Here is a 27,125-nt window from a genome sequence, read left to right as displayed (position 1 = left end):
CAATTGGTTTCAACTCCACAATCCTATCTCCACTCTCGTACACCACAACAACCGCCGCCGACTCCTCCTCCTGCGGTTCCTCCACAGCACTTATAACTTTCGGATGAACCGACACGGGAGCAAAATCCGGGGGCGGAAGAGCTCTGACAGAAACGGCCAAGTGCTGATGATCAAATCGGACCGCCGGTGGCTCCGTCTGAGTTTGATGGAAGCGCGAGGACGCGGCGATGGTGATGATGATGCCGTTAATGAGTATGTACAAGTAAGGAGGCTTCAGCCAGGAGACAATGACGGACCACATGACTGGAACTTCTTTCACTGCTACCGGGACAGAGAATTTTATCCCCATGGCTAGGGTTAAAGCTCCGGCTGAAATCAGTAACACTTTGATGGACAAAATCCAAGTATTCATCGAGCCCATGTAAATTTACGATCTTGGGTCTGGCTTTCTTCTTTATTCCTTTCAGTGTGTGGGTTGAGTGTGAGAGGAGCTAAGAATAGACGAAGAGTGAAGGAATGAAGACGAATGGAATTTTTCCGAGGGTGGAGGGAAATTTATAATGGAGGGTCCAGTTCAGATATGAGGAAAGCGGTTGTGGGCTAGAGCGAATCTGGGCGGTTGGATGAGGAAGTCAGGCAAAATTCTAATTCAAACCCGATTTAGTCAAATTAATTATATAATAAATATAATACATTTTTGTCATATAATTGGTATGCAATTTAAGAATCAATCACATAATAAATATGATACACTTATTATACAATTAATTTATTTAACCAGATCTAATTCGACTAAAAAAATTACAAAGCCAAGGGATATTTCTCAAAAACATTTTGCCGGAACCAAGTTTTATCGAATCAAATCAATCACAAAACAAGTGCGATACACTTGTTATGTGATTGATCACTTTTTCTAAATTGTATATCAATCACGCAAAAAATATATTGCACTTATTATATGATTAGTTCAAATTTAATCGAGTCGAATCTGATATGATATTTTCTTGGATGTGCGGACGTTGGGCGTAATAGTCGGTCAATAGGGGTTGGCCCGCATGCGGGTCAACCTAAATTTAATTAATTAAGATTATAAGTTAAAGCTATGTTTATTTATTTATGTGCTAAAATTAAAAGAAAAATTGATTACCTCGGAATTTGTCGAACCTAATCCAACATTAGAATGAGCACTGAATTTACACTTGTACATGGTTGTTTAATTCTACAAGAAATTCAGTCAATTTGGGAAATATTTATACATAATTTGTTTGTACAACTTTTCCATGTAAGGAGAGAGCGACTTGGACGAAAATTTGAATTGCTTTCACAATATTTGATTTTTTTTTTTATATTTTTTATTTTGTTGACCTGACTTATATAAAAAAATGGTAAGATATACCTTTTATTCGCCTTGTTGAACTACCTAAGATTTATTCATAAAAAAGTAAATCTATACAATATGAAATTAAATTATAGAATGAATAATTTAAATAAATTACACACCCTTCAATATTAAATAAATATAATAAGACGCGGGCTGTATCTTTTACCGGAACGAATTTTTTATTTCGAATCATACTGTGTCTTCTACTCCACGTAATATATACGTGCGACGTGTATAAAATCTTGCATTGAATAATATAAATGAAGTAACTTTTGTACATATGATGTGTATATATTAAATGGAATAAAAGATACAGTATGATTTGAAATATAAATCTAGTTTCGATCCTTTAATGAATATATAGGACGTGAGTTATATTCTTGAAACGATTACAAATTTATGGAAATGCATTGTATTACATATTTATTTTTTTTAGTATTATGGTAATAAAGTTTGTGTTTTTTTCTCTTGCTATTCTCCTTCACTTAATTTCATGGGAAACTTGCTAAAAATTGTGTTTGATGTTGAAATTGAGGCCATCGATATTAGTTGATATCGTATTTATAATCAATTTATTTCCCTATCAGAAGACTTGTTTCTTGTAATTTATGGGAAAATATTAATGGGGGAATCAGGCACGAGCGACTCACGTGCGCCCGGACCCCTCGGCCGACAATTTTCCGCTTTTGATTTAGCAGTTGAAAAGGGTGTCTCTTTTCTTGTGGAAACTGAGATTATTTCTAACTGTACAAGGAAAAATAGTATGTCCCCTGTCCCCACCAAAAAAACTGAATATACTACATAAATAATAATTTTTGGACGATGGAGTGAAGAAGGTATGAGGCGGATCTCCTACGGTCCCACCATTTTAATTCTATAATTATTTGTTGAGGAGAAAAGTTTCCTCTAAATTTCCAACTACTTGTGTGGAAGCATAGGATGAAATTGGTTTCTTTATCACTGTATGGGCCCACTTATATATTTATTGATTATCCCCACAATTTAGGGACTAAGATTTAATTAAGGTATTTGATGAGATTAAACATACGTCTTTCCTTGTTTATATTGATTCTCACGTAATTAAATTTTTAATTTTTAACAACAGTATACAGTTTGCGGTAAGAATCTTGATCAATAGTATTATCGTAACATTCTTTACGGTTCGTAAGTTTACTTATACTTTTTTTATTTTATAATCGAAAAAATGAAAAAAGAAAAATAGAAAACTTAACCAAGTTAGCTAATCAAAGAAGAATAGTGAGAAACTTCTAACCCACAATTTAACAGGCTTAGCTAACACACTTCAAATGTCGCTATCATCGTCCAAGATTTCCTTTTGGTCAGAAAAAGCAAGCAAAATACGTTTAGTTAGTTGTTTGCAGTTATAAGAGTCCACGCGTAGCTACTTGAGGCATCATCAATTTTTAAGGTTAGTTAGGATTAGTTTTATTACAGCGGAAATTTAGGAAACCACCTCAGAGGTCCTTTGCCTTTCCTGCCTTCTTGTCTTCTTCTTCATCTTTCAATCTGTTCACACCAGCACAAATACTATTGGTCCACATAATCCATGGATTTTAATTTCATCACCAGAATTGGACGACCATGATTTCGAGTACGTAGACTAGATTGATGCAGCGTGGAGCACTAGATTTGGATGAGGCTATAAATCAAAGGCCCACATTCGGGATTATGATGATGATCAGTTGCTTGTCAATGCTGTAATATATAACCACCATAGAGTAGGGATATCTGATGGACGGTGGTGGAAGTCAACAAACTGGATAAAACAGGAATCCTGCGTTTGACACGTTGGTGATGTCGATATATAAATAGTGAAAGCGTGTTTCGAAAATTAAAATTTACATTTGATATGTCATGATATTGCGAGATTGATGTATATACTGTATTTTTATTATTTTAATATATTTAATATTTTTATACACACGTATATTATAGGGTAGATGATGAATTTGGAATTGAGGAAAGTATTTAAAAAAAGCATTTCAAATAGATATAAGTAGAATTTAAAATCCATTAATATCCAACCAGATATAATTTAAAAATAAAGTTGAAGTACTTCAGATCTTTTGATTAGAATGATCTGAATAAATTCAAATAAATAAAAATATGATTCAAATATAATATAACGAGCTCAGAATAGAGTATGTGTGGGTTGTCGAGAGAGTGGGCATTTTTCTTTGCACAAGTACTCATAATGATAACACGCATCGTTCACTATGCAACACCAACAGAATTTGTTGCCTTTGGCAAAGCACGTCGCGTTGAACTGGCACAAGTTCACTTGTTTCTCCCCTTCCACACTTGCTGACATACAAAGACAATGAAAAAACAAATGAAGTAATCGTGACCGTTCACTGTTATTAAAAATTCTCTAAAGTTATAACTTAAAATTCATGATAACCAAATATCGCCGCATAGTTATGATATGTGTGAAATTTGGGATATCAATCTTATAGTAAAAAGTTCAAATTTTGAAATGGGAACCTACATTCATGAGGAACGAAGAGAGCAGCAACGGTGAGAAATAAGAAAATGAAACGGGCAGTAGCCATTGCAAGAATGAAGAAATTTATAAGGTGTGGATGAAGTTGATATGCATGATCTGTTGGGCTGTTCCAAATTTTAATTTATAACACAGAGACAATCAAGAAACGAGCAAGATTTGCGTGTTGGAATTGTCCACAGTTAAAATTTGTGAATCTTTGCTTCATAATTATTACTAAATTTTTGTATCAAAGCAGTATCTATTAATGTTGGTGTAAATTAAGGTCTTTTTAAATTATAGATTTTCCCATTCACATTCAAATTTATGTACAAATGATTGGAATGTTATTGCCATAGAATTAAATGATATTTATATGTGAATGATTTTTGCTAAACAAACATAGTAGTGCATTCATTATTTGGAAGTAGGAGATTGTGTTACAAAAATAAGACAAAACATGATAATGAAACTACTTATGATTGGAGGTAAAACACATCTGGATTATCCATCTCAACCCCGAATGGATTGACGGATTGCTATGGAGGGTTAAATTTTGATGGACTCGTACGTGTTCCGACAGCATTTGGAAGTGATGTTGGGCTAGTTTGTAGGGATCATAAGGTTGTGTCTCACTGGGTTGTCTTCCAAATTTTAATATAAAAATAAACTCAAGCGATGTAGATAAATAGTGTATTATAATCTTCCATCTAATATGCTCTAGCGCAAGTATAGTTAAAATGTTGGCTTCCCGATAAGTATGTTGAAATCTCCACTGTCGGAGATGGTAAACAATAGAGACGAGATAAGTTCTATAGGCTGTATTAATTAAATGGTATCTTCGTCATTTTCTTACAGCCTACTAAATCCCTCTATTCCAATATGTGAAGGGCTCCGAACTTGTCTCCTGATAAAGGGTATGCAAGCAACTAAAAACAACTCGTAACATGTATTCAATACACAAATGAGGCCTAGCTAGTGGCTAGTTTAATTGGCAAAGTTCCCATAACTTTAGAGGTTGTGAGCTTGAACTTCGGTCAATGCATGAGATATTGTCCTACAGCATAGTAGGTGTTATTTAGATTTAATCATCTTACATTATTGGTCAGAGTTTAATTTTACTTATCTTATATTAATCGAGTTATTTTCATTAATAATAATTTATCGCTTCAATTAAAAAAAAGTATGATCAATATAGCAAATTATTTAAGGAGAGTGTGTACATAAAATGCCTCATTCTCATTTTTAAAGTGAATTGCTATAAAAAAAAATGTAATAGGTAAATTGGGTTTTGACTCGTAATGAAATCAAATGCGGGACTTTTTTCTAGGTATGGGATCACACATATTTTTATAGAGCTCACTTAAGTGAGAGTTGTCATGGTCCATAGCTATAGTTTGGACTAATCATAAAGACCTTACAAGAATCATGATCAAAGCGTAAGGCTATTAACTCTCCCACCTCCCATGATCATATTCTAAAGTCAACATCGTGTGTGTGATAATTGAAGTTTGACTCAAGGGGTATAATTCAAAGCTAACTCCATTGTTGTTGAATTTGCCGACATTAAGTATGTCTATGCTAAAATTCGAAAGATATATACACTGAGTGTACGATATAAGTTTCCCCTATTGATAGTTAATGGGATTTTGTAGTTGTTATTTGTGCAACTTTCTAATTTTTCAAGCATGCTATAGAAAGCTGAAGTTTGAAAATGAAGGAAACTATTCTTTAATATTGACCATAAACACTCACCTACCCATTAAAGAATTTTTTCAATTAAAAGAATCAAAATTCTAAGAGTTCACCAATCAGTCGAAATTAAATAAATCTAATACAATAGATAATTAATAGATAATAGATAGAAGGGCGCTTCAGGAGTTAAAACCACACTTGATATGTCGTGACTCGATATTCATATACCATATGCTCATTACTTTGGGGCACTGTATTTGGTGCTTCTATAAGCACGTACAATACAAGCCTAGACAATAATTCATACAGACTATATCTGTATTCATGGATTTGAATTTGTAAAAAGTATTTAAAAATAATAATTTTATAAATGATTCCATGTCAAAAAAATTTAAAATTCATCAAAATTCAACAAATAAAGTTGAAGTATTTCAACTTCTTTGAATCTAAATTGATCCAAATAAATCCTTATTATTAAGGATTTGAAATCTATAATTTCAAATTCATCGACCCAAATGTAGCCTAAATGAACTCAGAATAGAGTTTTTGTGGTATGTTGAGAGAGTGGACATTTTAGTTTGCAACTACTCTCATTGCGATAACACACATCGTTCAGTATGCAGCACCAACAGGCGTCACCCTCTACTGGAAAACACATCGTTTTGAACTTGCACAAGGTCACTTGTTTCTTCCCTTCCGCACTTGCTGTCATACAAAGACAATGAAAAAACAAAAAGAATTTATTATCGACTATTATTATGATATACGATAAATTTAAAATATCAATCTTATAATTAAGAAAAATAAAAATTTGAAATAAGAACTTACATTCATGAGGAACGAAGAGAGCAGCAACGGTAAGAAATAAGAAAATGGAAAGGGCACAAGTATGCGAAGCCATTGCAAGATCTGAAGAGTTGTGTATGAATTTCAAATGATTGATGAGTTGAGGTTTTCCAATTTATAGCAGAGAGGCAACAAAAAATTGGGCAAAATGTGCTCATCAGAATTGCCCATACTTAAGATAAAAAATCTCTGATTCATAATCCTCACTAAACTTAATGTTGTCTTTCTTTATTTATCGGGCTAAATAATATATTTTTATGAGACTAATTTGTTAAAAAGTTAAGGTCATCTTTTTAAATTTTTGAATTTCTCACTCATTGTTATATGATCAAATTTCGAATTTACATTCAAATAAATTCAGAAGTTGGTGTTGTATAATTAAATGGTAGGGATAATTACACTTTTTTCTCCTAAGGTTTAGTACACGTAGATCCCATGTGATTTGGAAAATTACATACAACACTCTTGGAGTTTGCTTCCATCTAACAAATAAGTCATTCCGTTAGTCAAAATTCACCGATTGCTGATATTAACAAAAAAAAAAAATCTATATCTACCCCCAATTAACTTATTGCTAATTTATTGAGTTAAATTCATTTTGACCCCCTGCGATATAGAAAAATATGAAAAAAGAAATTCTGTGAAAATTTAAATATAAAAAATCACCCTTATGTTATAAACAATGACCCACACAGCTCCCTGATCAACCTGGTCTCAGAGGGTTTTTTGAATTTTTCTTTCATATCACAGGGGGTGTAATTGATTTTTTATGTTTTTCTTAGGTGTTTTTTCGAACATTCCCAATATCACAAGGGGGTCTTTGGATTTTCCACTAACTTATTGCATGTCAAACAAATCTTTTTATAATCAAATTAACCCCATACACTTCACGCATTAATGCATGTGAGAAGGTACATCTTAACTATTATAATTGTAGCTTATTCCTAAAAAAATTATTTGATCTGCAATAAATCAGTAATAGATCAATCGTTGGTAAATATAGACTTTCATTCTAACTTTTTGTCAATGCAAACAAATTTAATGAACATGTAAATGATTTTTGCAAAACGAACGTCGAAGTGCATTGATTATTTGGAAGTAGGAGATTGTGTTGCCAAAAAAGTCAATTTTATCAATTGTGATTTTGATTTTGATTTTATTATGCACCTAACATAAATAGCGTCGAGAGAAAAGATTTGTATCTTTTAGACAGTAATGTAACTTATAATTTTCGGCAAATTATATCCTACCCGGATATGAAATTATCCACCCGACAAAGATGGCGTACATGAAATGTTGCATCAGATCTTGAAAATAACTAACGTTTTAATATAATAAGATATAGTGTAAATTATAACCACCTTTCTTGAGTTTTGGTACAATTACGAATATTTTTTTTTTTATTATTTGAAAAATTACAAATACTTCCTGATGTTTGATGAATCCTTGGATGCCAGGTATGAAAATTGTCAACTTTGCCTTTACTGTATTCTTTTATTTTTTTAAAAAAAATCATACAGGATCGATGAAAAATTTTAAAAATTATAAAAAAATTATCCACTATTCATAAAAAAAGTAAAAAAAAATTAAAATTTTTAATCCACAAGGATATTTTGCTCAGTTCGCCATAAAAGATGGATGAAAACCTAATGGGTTGGGCTAAACGGCTGTTAAAATTAGGAAAGGTATTGATAATTTTTGAAAGAACGAGAGGATATTCGTAATTATGTCAAATCTCAATGGAGGTCGTTGTAATTTACTCTAAGAGATAATACTTAAATATTGTATTCATTATTTTCATAATTTCAGCTTCAGAGGCGAAAATTTTCTGTTCAAACAATAAAACGAAAATTAAGTATCAGATAATTTGTAGCTTATCTGTCTCTATATTAAAATTTTATAATTTTAGGGATGGAAATTTTTTATCTCAATGTTATTTCAGTGGAATAATATATCCGTGGCTAGATATGCTTCTGCTTTAAAATTAGTTAATAATTTATGAAAATAATTTCCATCTCTATTTTTTGTCTCTAATATTTTGTTTTCTTGTAGTGAGTTCATCTAAATTTTTACCCCTTCATCGTCACAGTTTTAATATGTTTTTCATTTATTTTTAGATAAATTACAACCACCTCTCTTGAGATTTAACATAATTACAATACATTCTCGTTGTTTGAGAATTTACAAAATATTTTTTTTTTTTTAAGTATCCGTCTAACAATGAGTCTATCCCATTAGAATGAATATTGTTGTCTTGTCGAGTCAATAACTCATATTTTTTATCATGTACCATAAATCTCATAGATTCAAGAAATTGGAATGGATTCAAAATTGGGCGAAGAGGATTTCGAGTACGTTGTCTAAGATAATGCAGCATGGAGAGCTATATTTGGACAAGACTATAAATCTAAGTCTTAAAACCGCAATTTATATGCCATGACGACTCAAGATTCATACCATATTGTCATTACTTTAAGCCACTGTAGAATCACATTCATTATTTGGTGCTTTTATAAGCACGTACCGTACAAGCCTTGACAATAATGAAATGAAATCAGGATAGGGGTTTTGTAGGATATTGTTGAGTGTATGGACATTTCTCTTTACATTTCTTCAAATCGAGATAACATCGCTCGTTCAGTATGCAACACCAACAGTCGTCGCCTCCTATGACATAGCAATGCGAAAGCTTACACAAGGTCGTTTGTTTGCCCCCCTCCACACTTGCTGTCATACAAAGACAATGAAAAAATAAAAGAAGTATTCCCGACCGACCATTGTTATTAAAAATTCTCTAAAGTTACAAATTTAAAAAAAAATCATGATAACTAAATATCGTCACGTAGTTATGATATATGTGGCATAAAAAGTTAAAATTTTGAAATGGGAACTTACATTCATGAGGAACGAAGAGAGCAGCAATGATGAGAAATAAGAAAATGAAACGGGCAGTAGCCATTGCAAGAATGAAGAATTTTATAAGTTGTGGATGAAATTCATATGCATGATCTATTGGGCTGTTCTAAATTCCAATTTATAACACAGAAACAATCAAGAAATGAGCAAGATGTGGTTATTAAAATTGTCCATAGTTAAAATTTGTGAATCTTTACTTCATAATTATCACTAAATTTTTGTATCAAAGCAGTATCTATTAAAGTTGGCATCCTTGATTTATAGGGCCTAATAGTATATTTTTAACAACATAATAAAATTTATGTACAACTGATTGGGATATTAAATTAAGGTCTTGTTAGGCTAGTTTGTAGGGATCATAAGGTTGTGTCTCACTAGGCCATCTTCCAAATTCTAATATAAAAACAAACTCAAGCGAAGTAGGAATATAGTGTGCTATAAACTTCTATCTAATATGCTCTAAATAAGTGTAGCTAAAGTGTTGGCTTCCCGAGAAGTATGTTGAAATCTCCCCTGCCGGAGATGGTAAACAATAGAGACGAGTTATTCAAGTTGTCGATAGTTAAAATTTGTGAATCTCTATCACTGATTTTTTATATCGATGCAATAACTCTTAGTATTGATATTATTGATTTATAGGGCCTAATAATATATTTTAGGGAGAATTACACTTTTTTTTTCTATGGTTTGAAACGTTATATTTAGTAATCATGAGGTTTGCTTCTATTTAACAAATATATCACTATATTTGTTAAAATTCATCGAATTTAATGATATTAACAAAAGAATCGAATCAAAATACATATTTACCCTTGATTGATTTAGAACTGATTTATTACAGGTTAAATAAATCTTTGTATGATCAAATTATGCTTATACATCTTCACACGTTAGTGCATGTACAATGTATATTTTCACCGTTATAAGAGTAGTTTAATCATAAAAAATTTGTTTAACTTGAAATAAGTACGCGATAAGTCAATCGAGGGTAAATATCAATTTTAATTTAGTTCTTTTATTAATATTAATAAATTCAGTGGTTTTTTATTAAAGGAATGACGTATTTATTATATGAAAGCAAATTTGAGGGTATTAGATATAATTTTTTAAATCATATGGGGTCTACATGTAATTACACCAAATCTCATATGAGTGGATTGTAATTATCCCCATACTTTACGGGGCCTGTTGGTGCAATTTATAAGGTCTTTTTAAATTATAAAATTCTCACTCATTTTCATTACATAAGGGAATATTTGTTAGGGTGTTTGTAATTTCAGGAGGACATTTGTAATTTTTCAAACAAAAATGAGATATTTATAATCATGACAAATTTTTGGGGAGCCCATTATTATTATTATTATTTTTTATGTGGGGGGGCCATTGTGATTTGCCCTATCTAATAAGAGGAAACAATGACCCGCCTTATCAATTGTGGATCCATAGCTTATCCAATCGTTGCCTCGCCGACACATGATATGTACGAATTATAACATATGAGCCTCTATAAATAGTTAAATATATTGGGAGGACTATTTCATAATAATGCATTTATTAGACTAAGATCACACTCCATGACCTCTATAAATCTATAATCTCAAACCCGTAGCAACTTTATCATTGGAGGATTTGAAATGGATTTCAAATGCAATTAATTTTCTAAAAGTAGGGGTGAATTATGTGATGATTTTAATGTTTCTAATAAATATATGCTTAATTTTTTCTAAAAATATTGATAGTTTTTAATAAAAAAACATAAATCAGGGGTATAAATGTTATTACCCAAATTATACGTGGATTGAAATGATATACACAAAAAATTGCATTGGATCTTGAATAAATTTTAGCCAAGCAAGTGCAAGATGCTTTTTGGTGCACAATTCAGTAAGAATTCTTATGTCCTGACCCCTGAAATTTTTTTTCAGGGGCTTGGAGTTTGCGAAAATCAAGAAAGAATGTTGATATATCAATAGTGAAAGTGTGATTCAAGAATTAAAATTGTACTTGATATGTTATGACCCAAGATCCATACCATAATATCATTATCTGAAATCATTGTAAAATACCACAGATATTATTTGGTACTTTTATAAGCACGTTCAATACAAATATTGACCATAATAACATAAAGTTAGGGTACAGTTTTTTGGGGTTGTTGATGGAATGGACATTTTTCTTTGCATTTCTTCTCGTCGAAATAACAGCGTTCGTTCAGTATGCAACACCAACAGTCGTCGCCCCCTATGGAATAGCAACGCGAAAGTTTGCACAAGACCACTTGTTTCTCCTCTTCCACACTTGCTGCCATACAGAAAACAATGAGAAAACGAAAGAAGTATTATAAACGGGCTATTGTTATAGAAAATTCTCTAAAATTACAAACTAAAAATTCGTGATGAATAGATGTCGTATAGTTATGATATACCAAAAACTTGAAATATCAACCTTATATTAAAAAATTGAAACGAGAACTTACATTGATGAGGAACAAAGAGAACAGCAAAGATGAGAAGTAAGAAAATGAAAAGAGCACAAGTATGCGAAGCCATTGCAAGAATCAAGAAATTTATATAAGTTGTGGATGAATTTCATGATGAGTTATGTTCCAATTTATAGCACAAAGGCAACCAAGAAATAAGTAAGTTGGTACTTAGAATTATGCATCCATGGTTAGATTTTTGTGAATCTTCCCTAATCATCACTCCAAATTTGTAACAAAGTAGCAATTCTTCTTTGTTTATTGGCCCTAATAATAGATTTATGAGGCTTGTTTCATGTAAGTAGTAACTAAGGTACTAGATTATGGTTTTTGATCTAATTCTCCTAAAACTCATATGTTGATTTGAAATTGGATTCGGATTCAATATTTGGAATTGATTATTATTCTTTTGCTCTTGAATCTACTTAAACATTAGAACAATATCATAAAATAATTGTTTTAACTAATTACATATAATGAAATTTCATATTTTTAGTTACATATAGGTAAAAAACAATGAAATTTTCATTTTTTATCATATAATTAAATGATATTTGTGTGTAAAATAACTTTTGCAAGCAAAATGTTGAAGTGCGTTGATTAATTGGAAGTGGAAGGTTATATTACAGGACAAGTTTCGAAAGACGAAAATAAAATCGTTTCGATATATATTTCTATATTAAATATTTTATGGCTGGGCTCGGAATTTGATAGCCACTATTTGTCACCTGAGGTATAATCCAAAGGTTTGAATTCACAAAAATACCTTTTGGAGATATTTGCAATCGGAGGTAAAAAAAGATACGGCTTTCGTATTTTATATATAAAAAACCCGCTTAATATTTTATGAAGAAAATTCATAATTAAATAAAAATACTGCAAGAAATCATAGGGTTAAGGATTTATAGTAATCAATGTGAAAATATATTAGCTTAGATAAGTATTTTTTAATAATTAAAATTAAATATTTTTTTACAAAATTATATCAAGATTAGATAGATTAAAATGTTGGGGAGGTAAGAATTGGGCCTAGGGAGAAAAAATGGGCCTTCTAGCCCAATCATGTAGGCCCAGAATAATAATTCAATATCAATATCAACTGGAGTTGGTGCTGCTTGCATACACTTCGTAAACTGCAATTGCACTTAAATTTAAGCTCGTTTCACTACCGTTACTCGGGTGTAAAATCGGTGACTAGGGTTCGAGTTTATAGCAAGGAATTAGGGCTTCTCGATGCCTCGTTCCAGTGGTGAAGACGATCGCAGGAGATCGTCGCCTTACGATTCGTTGGCAGATCGACGCTCCCGTCATCACAAGGTCTTCTAATTTGTTGACCCCTACAAGATTTTATATATTATCAGCAATTGCTACATATTAATTTCAAGTGAAGTTTGTTAACTGTGATTTTCATTTGATTATGCACCCAACGATTGTATCAAGAGAAAAAGATTTATCTCTTTTACACAGTAGCTCGTGGTTTCTGGCAGATTATATATTCCAAGAGTATAAAATTATACGCCAATATGGATGGCATACATGAATAGTTGCATCACACCTTGAATAATTTTTAACCAACCAAGTGTAAGATGCTTTCTGGTGCAGAATTTAGTTTGAAGAAACCTCACTGTGAATCAGTTTGGACTGCTCTCCATGTATTATTACATGCTGTACTGTCCTGACTCCTGAGTATTTTTTTCAGGGGCTTGGAGTTTGGCATCCGTATTTCTAAATACCCAAAAGGAAAAACAAATATCCGTTCGCCTACTTTGATATGCTGTACCGACTGCAAAATTGCCCCCTGCACTAAAAGCAATTTCTTAGATATTTGTGAAAGAGATGTAATTTCGCATACTAATTCGAATGAAGATTAATGATTATAGTGACTTTGTTAGATAGAAGGAAAAAGGGCAGAATAACACGTGGGGCTTTTGATTTTGAATGAGCTTCTATTGAATGTAAAGCAGAGGGTATAGCTCATGAGCTGGTGTAAGAGGTGGGCATTATAATAAATTTCATAAATTAAGAGGTCCATATTCTCGGTCAGTAAATGGATGATGTTTCCCCCTGCTCTTTTAAGATGCTACACTGAATGTTTAATATATCGAATAGCTAAATGATTATAGTGACTTTGTTAGATAGAAGGAAAAAGGTCAGAATAACACGTGGGGCTTTTGATTTTGAATGAGCTTCTATTGAATGTAAAGCAGAGGGTATAGCTCATGAGCTGGTGTAAGAGGTGGGCATTATAATAAATTTCATAAATTAAGAGGTCCATATTCTCGGTCAGTAAATGGATGATGTTTCCCCCTGCTCTTTTAAGATGCTACACTGAATGTTTAATATATTGAATAGCTAAATGATTTGACATATATGCTATTTTTTGAAAATGAGAGGAATGTGAATGTCATACATCCGGTGCATAAAGCACCGGATGTAACATGAATGTTGTGTGCTGTGCCAAGTGAATGACTCATAATCTTGATCCTGCAGCATAAATCTCATGGTTCAGATGACAACCGATTCAAGAGAAATGAGTGGAATCAGAATGGGGAGAAACATCGATATCAGGATCGGACATCTATGAGACATTATGCAGGAAGGAACCAAAATGATGATTATGGCAGCAGACGGAACCAGGAATTTAGCAGGTTGTCTCACAATTATTTACTTTTCGGAATTTTCTCTTTTTGCTTGTAGCAATATCAGTAAAATGAATAGCCACGTGATTGGGTAATGTGGCCCTTTCTTCATTCTCTTTAACTAGTTGTTGGAGATGATTATCTTCTCAGTGATATGCTTAGCTCAAGGAACTTTAGCATGTTCTTATGCTGTGTGTGATGGCTGATGTACAGGCAATATAAGCATGATGGACATAGAGAAAAACAGTATAAACACAGGTCACCCAGCCGATCAGATGATAAATCTCATGGGGAGGTTACGTCTATGTCAAATTCACCACCTCCTGGGAAGAGGTTCAGTAGCTTCACTTAACAATTTATAAGCTGTATTTATTTTATTGACCATTGTCTGTAGTTGTTTTCTCTTTTATTCTTGAAGTTTTAAGTAGAGCATGTTCCAGTGATGTTACTATTTACTGCCTGGACAAGTTATTGCTGTGATCTCAGTTCTGTTTACTGTTAAGGCCCTGTTATGATATATCTTTTCTGGGTTACCCTAGCTGTGCATCGCCAGTGGTGTTGTTCCACCAAGTTCATGTTGAAACATCATGATTCTGTTATTTATCTTTTCCTGTCGTTATCTATGCAATGCAGTTGCGCTATCGCACAAATTCATGGACGAACCATGATTGTGTGATTTGACTGTGTTAATCATCATGAATATATCTTTTCAACAGCAAGCGGACAAGTGGATTTGATGTGGCCCCACCTATTGGAGCTGCTTTGCCAGATTCTTCAGGTAAGCATGTAATCTTTTCTATTATTTCAAAAGCCCAGGTTGAAACTTCTGTTTGAATTGCTCTCTGGTTTTTTTCTACTATATATGGCATATGAATATTTTGGTTTTACATTTTCTTTGTTCATAGCTTGAGTATTGTACTAAAAGCATCATTATGTTGTTGGCTGTTGTGTGTGGTTTCTTGTTTGTTTTTTGGTCACCATTACGTTAAGAAGGCAATATTGGGCTTCATGTCCTGCCATGCTTCTCATGGATGTGGGGGATGTAGAATATATGCCAACAAGGAATCGATGCTCCAGTAGCAGGATCTTTTCATCTTCAACTGCAACTATTGTTATTTGGTAGACTTGAACTGTAAGCCAGATCTGCAGTGGTGAAAATTATGTCATATTATAGAATCTGAGTGGTATTCAACCCTAGGTAAGAATAGGGTTTCTTTATATCTTCAATCTAATCCCTTAAGCAGTTACTTCTATCTTGTCTGTAATGTTCAAGCTTATAGACATGCTGCTAAATTTCATTTGCGCTGTGGCAGCAGGTTTTTATTTCTGTATTCGACATTGTGGTTTAAATCATGTTTTCCATTATCTTTAATCATGTAGAGCAACTGTCTGGAGTCCCCATGGTTCAAGCAATCTCTGGAGTGCTGCCAAGCATGCTTACTTCCGAGACTCAGGTACATCACACTAGTGGATGTTGTTTATTGATTTTCATTATCTTTTCTCTGATTCATGTGTTTGCTTTTATCATCATTCTTAAGACATGCAGTGTTTGTTGTTAGGTTAACCAGTTGGCTTCCGTTTCATTATTTCCAATTCAAGCTATGACTCAACAGGTAACTTGGTGATACTCAATATTATCCTTTATTATCTTGTCCTCCTAAGTAAAACTTTCGTATGGTTGCTTTCACAGGCTACAAGGCATGCACGCAGAGTGTATGTTGGTGGCCTTCCTCCACTGGCTAATGAGCAGGTCTTTTTCTCTTCCATGCTCCTCATAGTGAAATTATGTTTTGTTGAAATATCTAACTGTATTTACTTCTCTTGCATCATTGGTCAGGGTTAGCCATTAAAGATAAATACATGCAAACATGTTGCTTCTACTGTTTCCCCCTCTATTTTTGTGGCTTGTGATCGTGTTTACCAACCTGTTTGCTGGGTTACTTTGTGCTTTGTATGTTGTTACAGGTGTCCTTAATGAATTTTTTGATTTATTTTGTGATGCCAGACAATCTCCAGGTTCTTCAGCCATGTTATGAATGCAATTGGTGGAAATTCTGCCGGTCCTGGTCCGTGGTTTTATTACGTTTAAAGACAAATGATGTGCATAAGAGCTTTTTTTCCTGTTCCACTAAGCATGACTAAAATGTTCTCATATTCAGGTGATGCTGTAGTGAATGTGTACATCAATCATGAAAAGAAGTTTGCATTTGTGGAGATGAGAACCGTGGAAGAGGCAAGTAACGCAATGGCACTTGACGGAATTGTTTTTGAGGTACACTGAACTTCCCTCTTTTATCCATCTTATCACCCAGCGTACTTTATCTTCCCGCCAATTGCATATTTGATCTGTTAGGTTTCAGATTTCAGATTGTTACATTTTTTGACAAAATAATGACTTCTTCCTCTTCAACAAAAACAGATAACAACTAAGTCATGATCTTTTGAAGCTGAAAGTAGCAGCATGGACCAGAGAATTTTTTCCTCTACTTGCAAGCAAAAATCTCTGGTGCCCTTTTTTAGAAGACTTTGTACTACATCCAAAAGAATAATTGAAACATGGGTTAGATTATTGAATTTTGTCTGAAAGTTGAAGAAAATAATAACAGGGCATAATTATCTCCATTTTGAGATGGTTCAGGATTTATTCCCACTTATTTTCTTTACAAGATTGGTGCTTGGTCGATTTGTTTAGCTATGACAAATCTGTTCCAGAAGCCAGAATAATAATACTTTCAGTTAAATTTGGATATTGCTGAATGTTGAACTACAGGATCTAGATGTATATTCCAAAACACAATTTCACTCAGAGGTTTAAAGGCCTTGCATGCAGTAGTGTTTTGTGAACTGCTGCATTTAACTTCTCCTTTTTCTGTTCTATGATCTATCTTTGCAAATGAAAGTGCACTTATTCAACTAGGGACAGGCATAATGTGAAGACGTCCCTGTGAAAATCTGAGCTCCAAGTATTTCTCATTTCTCATCATTTTTCTTTAATTATACTAGGGTGTCTCTGTGAGGGTTCGAAGGCCTACAGACTATAATCCTTCCCTTGCAGCACCACTTGGGCCCAGCCAACCTAGTCCTTACCTTAACTTAGGCGCTGCTGGACTTACACCCGGGTAAGTGGCCATTCTGACTCTTCTATTTCGTTGTTGACTTAGCAGTCCTTGTGTCCTGGCTGGGTGCTGGTTGTTTATTATATGTTGCAGCTTACTAACTTCACACAGGTTGATTCTAGTCAAACTTGATACAGAGGGATATGAAATGGTGTGAACATAATAAAAAAATAAAATTTATAGAGAGAATATTTGTTTAACTTAAACATCAACCTCTAAGCAGCGGTGTGGGCCCTGCAATAATGCATATCATAGCTGCATTGCACTGTATTTGACTTTAATATACGGAAGATAGCTGGCTATTCCCGGAGAATCATGTATACTAATTCAAGTATTGTTCTCAAAACTATTATGAGATGCAGATCCCAGAATCAATTTTGTTTGGAGTGGTTGCTGTTGTATTCTGGCTTACCTTTCGTTGACAACAATGTTGTTGTCTTTCCCCTGACAATTGAGAGGAGAACTTTTAACTATTGGATGAAGAAGTAAACTCTAGCACCAGAGTATGTTCTGCACAATTGTGCTTTATACTTGTGCTGCTTGTAACCTCTGCTGCAATGAAGCTAGTGATGAATTTCTAATCTTCAGCTGGTTTGATGATGGCTATAAGGGATGAAGGGTCCGAACATCTCGGTTGATTTGGATTGCATATTTTTTAAAATTGCAATTTTAACTGTGTCATGATTTATTGTTATTCTGTTATAATCCCATTCCATCAGTTTTAGCTTGTTATTGCATTGAGTGTTCAATAATGTATTTCAATAGAATTACTTCTAACGTGTGTTTTACTGATAGCATGACTGGTGAAGTTGAGGGAGCTGATCGTATATTTCTTGGTGGAGTGCCCTACTACTTTTCTGAAGCTCAGATAAAAGAACTGTTGGAGAGTTTTGGGTATAATATGCCTAATGCATTTTATCACAATGTTGAATGATCTCAGCTTTTTGGAATTTCACTTTGAAGCTAGTTCTTGTGATAAACATCCTATCTCTGAATCAATATTTGATCTTCAACATAATCAATTGCAGTCCTCTGCGCGGGTTTGACCTTGTGAAAGATAGAGATACAGGAAACTCTAAAGGATATGGTTTCTGCATTTATAAGGTATGCATAGCTGGCGCTGTAACACCTCTTGTGCTTGGTCATCTATATCATTTGTTTTGTAGAAATTGATTTGATCTGACGGTGATTGTTCTTTTGCAACCTATTTCTTTCTCTGAGTTTCTGCATGATCTCATCTGCATCTATTTACTTGCACGTACCATGGTTAGATGTTCATGTTCATAATTTCTATCTAGGAGTCTAACTTCCTAAGTTGTAGACTTTAGAACTGCTTATAAGCTTATATTACAACTATGTAATGTTGAAGGGTTAAATGGTTGGCTTGACTCAGGATCCATCCGTCACGGATATTGCTTGTGCTGCTCTGAATGGCTTAAAAGTGGGAGATAAAACGCTTACTGTCCGGCGTGCCACCATTAGGTGAAACTTCTTTGACTAAATGCCCTCCATTGAGCAGAAATGACAGTCTTTGTATTTCAAGCTGCTTTGTAAAATTTTCTTTGAACTCTTTGGATACTAAAGTCTACGGTGGGTACTCTAGTTGGGGTTTTTGTTGTTGGATAGGAATGTTGACATCTCTTGATGACTTTAACTGTCATTAGCATTAACCTAGCGTTGTCATGAAAAAGTTGAAGGGGTAGCTGGTTCTGTTTTTTATGCCTTTTTTAGCTCTTTTTGTTAGCTAGCAACATTCTTGTCCTGCTTTTGGCTATTGAAGAGTTATTTGCGTTTAGAAGGTTATGGTTGTCTCAAGATATATAAGTGCATACTTATGATTTCAGGAGATCCCCAGCTGATTCTGCAGAATCAATGGCTTGTTTCACAACCTGTAGTAATTGCTAGTAATGGTTGATTATTGCACCCAACCCCAGCCTCACCCCCCAACAATAATAACAACAAAAAATTAAATAAAATAGATTGATCATTTGTGCGTCGTGATTGCACGTAAGACCAGTTTGGCATTGCAAATCATGGAGTGGTATAACAAGATAAATGTTGATTTTATCTCTTTGCTTTTTTGAATTGACATTTAAGTCCAGATGCTCTGACCTGCTGCATTGTCTCTTATACAGTGGACAGTTGAAAACGGAGCAGGAATATATACTAGCTCAGGCACAGCAACATATAGCAATGCAGGTTGAGATTCATGCCTTCTTACTATTTCTTTATTATTCTTTTGAGCTTTTAGCTGATTTTGGAGGTTGGCTAATGGGTTCTTTGTGTTCAAGAAAATGGCTTTGGGAGCTGGAGTGACGAATCTTCCAGGTGGAGGAATTGAGTCTGTAGTAAATGTGGAAATTCCTACCAAAATTTTGTGCTTGACTGAGGTACTTCCAATTTCACCTTTTTTACCCCTCGTGTGATATCTTGGAAAAAGAGCTCCTAGGTGAGCTTGTTTAAATAATTTTGGTTCTGCTTCATCAAGGTTGTTACTGTTGATGAATTGATGGATGATGGAGAATATGAAGAAATACTTGAAGATATGAGGGAAGAATGCCAGAAGTTTGGTGCGTACAATTTAGTGATTTACTATTAGCTCGCCATACATTCTTTCTCTTATTCTCTTTGACTTCTGAAATTTGAGGAAAAGAATAGATTCTTAGAATTGTTTATTGTACCTGTCTGCCTGGAAACTTTTGGTGCAAGACACCTATAAATAATGAGGAAACGTCAACTTGCTGTTTGTAAATCTGTTGCCTTCTTTCTTCTTTCCCTTGTGGTCCTAGATACTCAAATGATGTTATGCTCATGAAAAAATGGAAGCGCTAAGTTTGCTCTTTCTGAATTTGCAGGAGAGTTGATCAGTGTTGTCATACCTCGTCCTAGTCCAAATGCTACCCAGATTGAAGGTATTGGAAAGGTATGGTATTCTTGTTTGCTACCATGAGCGGTGCTTTTTAACATGGTAACTGCTATGTGCTGAACTAGGTTTGCCTAACAAAGTTATAGAATGAGGATACAAGAACTTTCTCTCTATTAAGAGTAATAAATGAAGCACGTACTAATTAATCTGGAGATAAAAATGGGACTTGAAAATTTTTTGAAGTATTCTATCAGATGCGTAGCCATTGTGCTACTCTTTTCCTTCTTTTTCCTTGGGTTGATGCTGTTCTGTTTGGCAAATATATGACCATGCTTTGTCCAACCAGTCTGTAATATAGAACAGAGATCGGACTGGAAAATGGTGGGTTTGAGTTCAGGTCAATTATCAAGTATTGATTTGGTAAATAATGGGCATATTGTTACTTTTTCCTGGAAGTGTGACCAAAATTATCAAAGAATTGCATTCAGGTAGCAAAGAACAAAAACCTGAAACTAGATAGCCAATGGGACTGTGATATTGAATCTCTGGTGAGCTGGAAAATAAATTCTCTCATTTACCTTGGGAAAATTGATAGATGAAACAATTGCAGGTCTTCCTCGAGTACGCTGATGCTGCTGGTTGTACCAAGGCAAAGTCTGCACTTAGTGGCAGGAAATTTGGAGGCAATGCCGTGATGCCATTTTATTATCCAGAAGATAAATATTATGGTGGGAACTATGCTGCCTGATCTGTATATATCTGTCCTCAATTCAATCTTACGTCAAATGTAGATTGCTCGGCAATTGTGCTAAATGTTAATGACAATTGCTCGGCAATTGTGCTAAATGTTAATGACAAGTAGTTTTATGCGTAATCTGAGTCTCTGTATAGATTGTAGAGTAAACCACCTCAAGATCCATCTTGAACACTTCATAAGAGAATGGCCTTTTATGTTTGGTGCTGGTATAAATAGAGATTTCCAAGTGTTGGTTCACTATGTGAATTTACTATCCCAATTATTGTATGGTAAGGAAATTCGTGGGCTGTGGAGCGCAGTAGTAGCCTCAAACCCTGATCTCGGACCTCTCCTCTCCATTCTCCTTTCATATGTTTTATTCGATAATGTAGTAATATAAACAAGTACTTGTCACAAAAAGAAGAAGAGCTGTCTAATAATTGACCGGAAGTGTATCAGCAACGCAATTGACAGTAAACCATCAACCCTATTGATCAACGACTCTTATTGATCCCTGCCAAGTCTCGAACGTAATATAACAAGAAATCTCTCTCTTGGTGTTGTATCGGTATTTCAGGATTTGAAAATCTTAAAAAACAATTCTTTTATAATTTATTTTAATAATTATAAACTTAAAGGAGTTTCTTGGTAGTGAGGTAGAAGCGATGGGATTACATTCATGGACTAACATATGATCTTAACAAAAGGAAATCAGGAAATTTTCAATGAATCGGAGCGACACGGGGAATCTGCTGAGTCGGATTAGAGTAATTGTCACTATGGTTGTGGATAAGGATTGTGACTGTTTCCTATTTCAGCGCAAAAGTATTCCTTCTCAATGCAAGAAAGTCTTTTCTTTTAGTTTAAAACAGCTAAACAATAAAGTACTCGTTCGTAGACTTTAATAAACTTTTGAGATAAGAAGATATGATAAAATACAAGACTTTTGTACACGGTGGATAATAATCTTAGAAAAACCTTCTGGATAACGTTGCCACCTACTTTTGTATCCTACTACTCCCCTATAAATGCTCCACTTCTATCTCAAAATTTCTTATCCGTTGCAACATTTTTCGCTTGATTTTGTAATTACATTCATTTGGTTGCACTCAGTCGCTGCTGTTACTTGTTTGAAGTTTTTTTGTTGTTGGGAAGAGAGAAAAGGAACAAAAAAGGAGAGAAAAACAAGTGTGAGAAAAATGTTGGGTGTATTCAAGAATGGTGTGATGAATCCACCAAAAGAATTGCATAGCCCTGCCTCAGAACAGGCTTCTATGAGCGCCAAGAGTCCAGAGCAGACTTTGGAGGATTTCTTAGCTTCAAATCCCACCAATGGCTTCTCTCTTGGATTTGCAAACAAGGGGTTCTTGGCCTACGCCCCACCTCAACGCTCACTCGAGTCACACCAGAGGTAATCTTGTAAACATCACACACACACACGATTTCCTGAAATCATTAGTGCTTTTTCTTGCATTTTCCTTCTTGATCTGGGTATAACGTGTTTAGTGTAGATCATATACACAAATGAGAAGAAAAATGTCCAAGTTAACCTGTTTAGCTTTCATTGCCATGTACACGTTTTGGGACTGGATATTGATCCAAGATTATGGACTTTGCAGGTTGTTCTGCAGTGTAAATGATGTGTACTGCATTTTCTTGGGGAGTTTGAACAACTTGTACACCCTCAACAAGCAATATGGGCTTTCGAAGGGAAGCAATGAGGCCATGTTTGTGATTGAAGCCTATCGCACCCTCCGGGACAGAAGCCCTATCCCGGCCCATCGCCTTCTTAAAGAGCTCGATGGCAGCTTCGGGTTCGTGATCTATGATCACAAGGCTGGAGCTGTTTTTGCAGCCATTGTAAGTCCAATTCATTATCAAGAAATGCCTAATATCAACAAAGGGGATGTGGTCTGAATTTTAAAACCAATGGTTTTTTCCATGATATGCTCAAACTTAAGGGGGTGGATGCAGTTGTTTTTCAGTCGTTTGCAGTAAATGATGAACCATATTTGCCTGAAAATCATTTGCAGGGTGCAGATAAAGCAGTGAATCTGTTCTGGGGCATAGCAGCTGATGGCTCTGTTATGATATCAGACAATGTAGACCTCATTAAAGCAAGCTGTAGAAAGTCATTTGCTCCATTCCCTGCTGGTATTATGCTAATCTAGTATTAACAGCAAAAGGGGGTCGAACCTAGTTGAACCGAATCTGATTGGAAATATCTTTTGCAGGGTGCATGTACCACAGTGAAGGAGGACTAATGAGCTTTGAGCATCCGAAGAACAAGATGAAAGCCATGCCTAGAGTTGATAGTGAGGGGGCAATGTGTGGAGCTTCTTTTGCAGTGGATGCCTATTCTAAGGTTAACAGCATGCCCCGGGTCGGCAGTGCAGCTAACTGGGCAACCTGGGGTTAGCATACCGCCCTCCGTTAACCTTACAGCCATTGACACAACGAACGATCTTTCTTTTGGTTGCCGATCTGTTTTCATGATTTGGTTCTGAGTTTATTTTATGTTATGTTGTTTATTGACCCGTTTTTTTGTCTTCCTCAGTATGTAAATGTGATCTAAGAGGTGTTTGGGCTTTGTAGTTGAAGAAAACGGTGCTTTTAAGACTTCCCATAATCTGGTTGCGTTATTGCTTAGTCTTTATATTGGAAGTTCCACAGCTGCAGAGTCTATATGTGAACCATAATTAACCTGAAATTACTACAACAATTTATGATTAGTGGTCGAATCGAGTCGAACATATCATTATTCAAGCTTATTTGAATTAATATCGAGCTTGAAAACTTGCGTTTAATTTTGATTTAATTATTGCTCTAATCAAGTTCAAATGATTTTTAATTGGACCAAACATGAGTCGAACTCGATTAGTCTAATATTTTGGACTAATCGAATTGAGTTCGAGTTCATCTTGAAAGCTTATCGAACAAAAACAACCGCTCAAGTTTTGAAATCAAATTCAAACTAGCTTTTATCACTCGATTTCAATTGAATAGTTTAATTTAGTTTTCACCCTTAGATTTGAGAGAAGAGCCAAATTTGCTGATGCTATTTTGATCATTGAGCACCAGTTATCATTAGAATAAATTGCAACAACCTCCATAGGATTTAGCACAATTACGAATACCCTTTCATTGCTTCGAAAATTATCAAAAACCTTTTATTTTATCATTCATCTAATAATTAGTCAATTTCGTTAATTTTCATTAGATTTTTATCCATTTTTGTGGTGAACTAATCAAAATACCTTATGGTAAACTAAGATTAAGAACAACTTCATATTTCTATTCAAAAATTATATAGTTTCATCAAATATGAGAAATTATTTATAATTTTTCAAATGAAAGTATTCATATTGTAACTTAGGGAGACTCGTTGTTTCATGGCGACTTAAAATTCGATGATTGGAAAATTATGATGGTATATATTTAGTTGAATGGAAGATGGTCATAGGATGAGTGGTGAATACCCGCGTGCATGTAACAGGGGTCTTTGATATGAAACAAAAACTTAACAATATTGAAAAACAGAAAGAAAAATATCATTTATATTGGGTGCAATAATCTTCTCGACTATTCATCAAGGCCTCCATAAAATTACAATTTTAACATCTGGCACAGAAGATTTAATGCCTGTTTTCATCTATTCCAGCGTATAACTGTTACTGTTTCCATTTCGCATACAAGGCAAGCAAAAAATCCCAAAATACACAAAAAAAAGAAAAAAAAAATGTCATTGCTAAAGCTAGGAAAGAAGGCCAGATGCAGAGGAAGGCGCCTGTACCATCCTTGAACTGTTTTGAATCAGGGCTGAGGGTTGTCGGAAATCGTTGCTGCATTTTGCTCCTTTTGATATGCAATAAGCTCTCTTTAACCAGACCCAAAATATGGTACGGCGATCAGCTTCTTCAAAGCAACAACGTTCCAGCCAATCAATCACTGTGAGTCCACATATATCTGCAGATTGCCCAAGAGTAAGAGTCCACCATTACGTAATAAAAGGACAAAGAAAAACGAAAAACACCACAGTATTTGAATGGAAGTTTGGTGGTAAAGCAAATTCTGGATATATTACATAAATATACTAACGTCATTCTGAAGTTCCTTTTAACAACAAATGCACTCGCACTTGTACTAGTTCAAATGAAAATACCTGTTAATTCATCATTATTATGACTCACCTCATCAGTTTCAACATGTCTAGAATATTCAATTAACATGGCGAGGAAATGATCCAACTGGGAAGGCATGTCTGTTAAGTCCAGGTAAATATCATTAAACATTTTCTTTGGCAAGTAGATCAAAACCAACTAACCTCTAGCTCTAAAAGCGAGTTGTAAGTTTTCTTCTCTACTGTGTCAAAGACTGTAATGCCACTGATCTTCTGAATACCATGCTTAGTAGCAATCAAGTTCTGCGTGTGAAAAATGCACAAAGATCAGAGAGAGAAAATTGAAAAGCAACCAAATACCAGGTAGCGCTAAAGAAATCATTCATATGCCACTTAAATCACAAGTCTGAGGGTTGGAATAAACTTAGAATGATCAATTAATATATGTAGACAGAATACGAAACAGCTGACAGTTAATTGACATCAGTTTCAAATAAACAAATTCTTAATACAAGTCTATATACAGTTATTAAAGATGGTCAATTAAATTACCAGCTGAAACTTCAAGGAGCTAAATGCTTGTGCCTCTCCAAGAGTCTGTATGAGAGGATGGCAAATCAGTAAAATATAACATTTTCATATGTTTAAAAATTTTAAGATATAAGCACAGGATATTCAAAGTCTCAATGTTCCACATAGATGCAGCTCAAAATCTGGAAGACATCTGTGTAACCATGCCAATGATTAATAATCATGTCAAAACTATGACTTACTATTTGAATGTATATACCATTGTCATTTATAGAATTGATTGTATCCTCAGCAGTAAGGAGCTTAATACAAACTTCTAGTAACATAGAACTAGGGAAGAGGTGACAGAAATTTTAGAAGGCTCACCATGGTTTGAAGACCATTGACCATTACAGCCTTCTCATTAAGCAAATCACTTTCCGATAACCATACTTCAAAGGGCCCTAAGACTCGCTCAGTCAAATTTATGAGTTGAAAGCTTACCTGTAGAATGGTTAGAAAATGTCAATATTTAGTGCTCATAAGTTATGAGTACAACAATGACAAATACATATTCCGTGATTTTGGTTCCGTGATATAAGTTATGGTCATTTAAACCTGAATTCATCTGCTTGATATCACAGGCATGCTTCCATAACCAATAAAGCATTAGACAGGCTACTCCAATGTGTATGCCAGTTTGGGGAGATTGCCTTGAGGACTACGTAATAGGATAACAGAAAAGTGGAAAATCCACTAAAATTGATGGAAAATAAAAGGAGAACTTCAAGCTTCAGCATCTTTGTAAGTAAAAGTTAATCATGCTATTAGTAAATGAAGCAACTTTCGACATAATTAAGTCACATCTAAGAATGATGCTGTGGTGAGAAAATTTGGATAACAAACTGGAATTTTTCCTTTAGAGAATGATTGGACCATTGATCAATAAAGGAAATTGAAATCATCCAATACAGTTTCTTAGTGAGTTTGCAATTTACCAAGAAAGGTTTGTCCAAGATAATGGAAGGTGGTATCTCCACAGCATCCAACTCAATCTCCTTACGAGTAATGGGCTGCAAGGGAATGCATATTAATAAGAATCTAATGAGGTAACATAAATATCTGGTTAATCATGTTGGCTATTGAATAGAATAGAATCATCAATTCAATAACAAAAAGAAAAAGATAACTAAGATAATAATATCCTAACTAAACAACAATTATACAAAATTTCTGTCATGCAGACTTTTCCCTATGGGCCAGTTCTTCAGATGTCAGCAGCGAGATCAATTAATGCTAACCACATTGTGGAGTACAA

The 27,125-nt window shown here is 34.3% G+C and overlaps 4 protein-coding genes across 8 annotated transcripts in view; 2 read left to right on the top strand and 2 right to left on the bottom strand.

Annotated features, from left to right (window-relative positions):
* On the bottom strand, positions 5-516 carry LOC110012421 (the record flags this gene model as incomplete). The annotated part of the gene is made up of 1 exon (XM_020696017.1): positions 5-516. A coding segment is annotated over exon 1 (417 nt), but the record flags the coding sequence as incomplete, so codon positions are not given.
* Positions 12,949-21,435, top strand: LOC105167927 (splicing factor U2af large subunit B-like). 5 transcript variants are annotated; one of them, XM_011087806.2, is made up of 18 exons: positions 12,949-13,137; positions 14,311-14,468; positions 14,673-14,792; positions 15,176-15,237; positions 15,840-15,913; positions 16,019-16,072; positions 16,150-16,209; positions 16,465-16,525; positions 16,619-16,731; positions 17,463-17,578; positions 18,371-18,469; positions 18,604-18,679; positions 18,969-19,057; positions 19,711-19,774; positions 19,867-19,965; positions 20,064-20,145; positions 20,431-20,498; positions 21,052-21,435. In XM_011087806.2, exons 1-18 carry the CDS (start codon positions 13,054-13,056, stop codon positions 21,187-21,189), a joined length of 1,617 nt encoding a protein of 538 aa, XP_011086108.1. In that variant the 5' UTR covers positions 12,949-13,053; the 3' UTR covers positions 21,190-21,435. The 5 variants fall into 5 exon arrangements, with proteins under 5 accessions (XP_011086108.1, XP_020551901.1, XP_020551900.1 ...); XM_020696242.1 differs by lacking the exons at positions 12,949-13,137; positions 14,311-14,468 and adding an exon at positions 15,453-15,657 and having other exon boundaries at positions 15,093-15,237; XM_011087807.2 differs by lacking the exons at positions 12,949-13,137; positions 14,311-14,468 and adding an exon at positions 15,453-15,657 and having other exon boundaries at positions 14,713-14,792.
* On the top strand, positions 22,221-23,833 carry LOC105167926 (stem-specific protein TSJT1-like). Its single transcript, XM_011087805.2, has 4 exons — positions 22,221-22,588; positions 22,797-23,037; positions 23,211-23,331; positions 23,412-23,833. The coding sequence occupies exons 1-4, from the start codon at positions 22,377-22,379 to the stop codon at positions 23,594-23,596; spliced, it is 759 nt and encodes a 252-aa protein (XP_011086107.1). The 5' UTR covers positions 22,221-22,376; the 3' UTR covers positions 23,597-23,833.
* The window catches only part of LOC105167924 (trafficking protein particle complex subunit 13), a 5,683-nt gene continuing 3,277 nt past the window's right edge, over positions 24,720-27,125 (bottom strand). The window contains exons 8-12 of the mRNA XM_011087804.2: positions 26,806-26,880; positions 26,195-26,311; positions 25,850-25,894; positions 25,502-25,600; positions 24,720-25,143 (exon numbers count right to left, since the gene is read on the bottom strand). Of these exons, the coding sequence (XP_011086106.1) occupies positions 25,123-25,143; positions 25,502-25,600; positions 25,850-25,894; positions 26,195-26,311; positions 26,806-26,880 (357 nt within the window). The 3' untranslated portion in view covers positions 24,720-25,122. The remainder of the gene's footprint in view (positions 25,144-25,501; positions 25,601-25,849; positions 25,895-26,194; positions 26,312-26,805; positions 26,881-27,125) is intronic.

The sequence above is a fragment of the Sesamum indicum genome, linkage group LG8 (assembly GCF_000512975.1).
Source record: "Sesamum indicum cultivar Zhongzhi No. 13 linkage group LG8, S_indicum_v1.0, whole genome shotgun sequence".
In the NCBI taxonomy this organism is placed as follows: domain Eukaryota; kingdom Viridiplantae; phylum Streptophyta; class Magnoliopsida; order Lamiales; family Pedaliaceae; genus Sesamum; species Sesamum indicum.
Note: the sequence above shows the minus strand (reverse complement) of the source record. Positions and strands in the feature narration are given on the sequence as shown.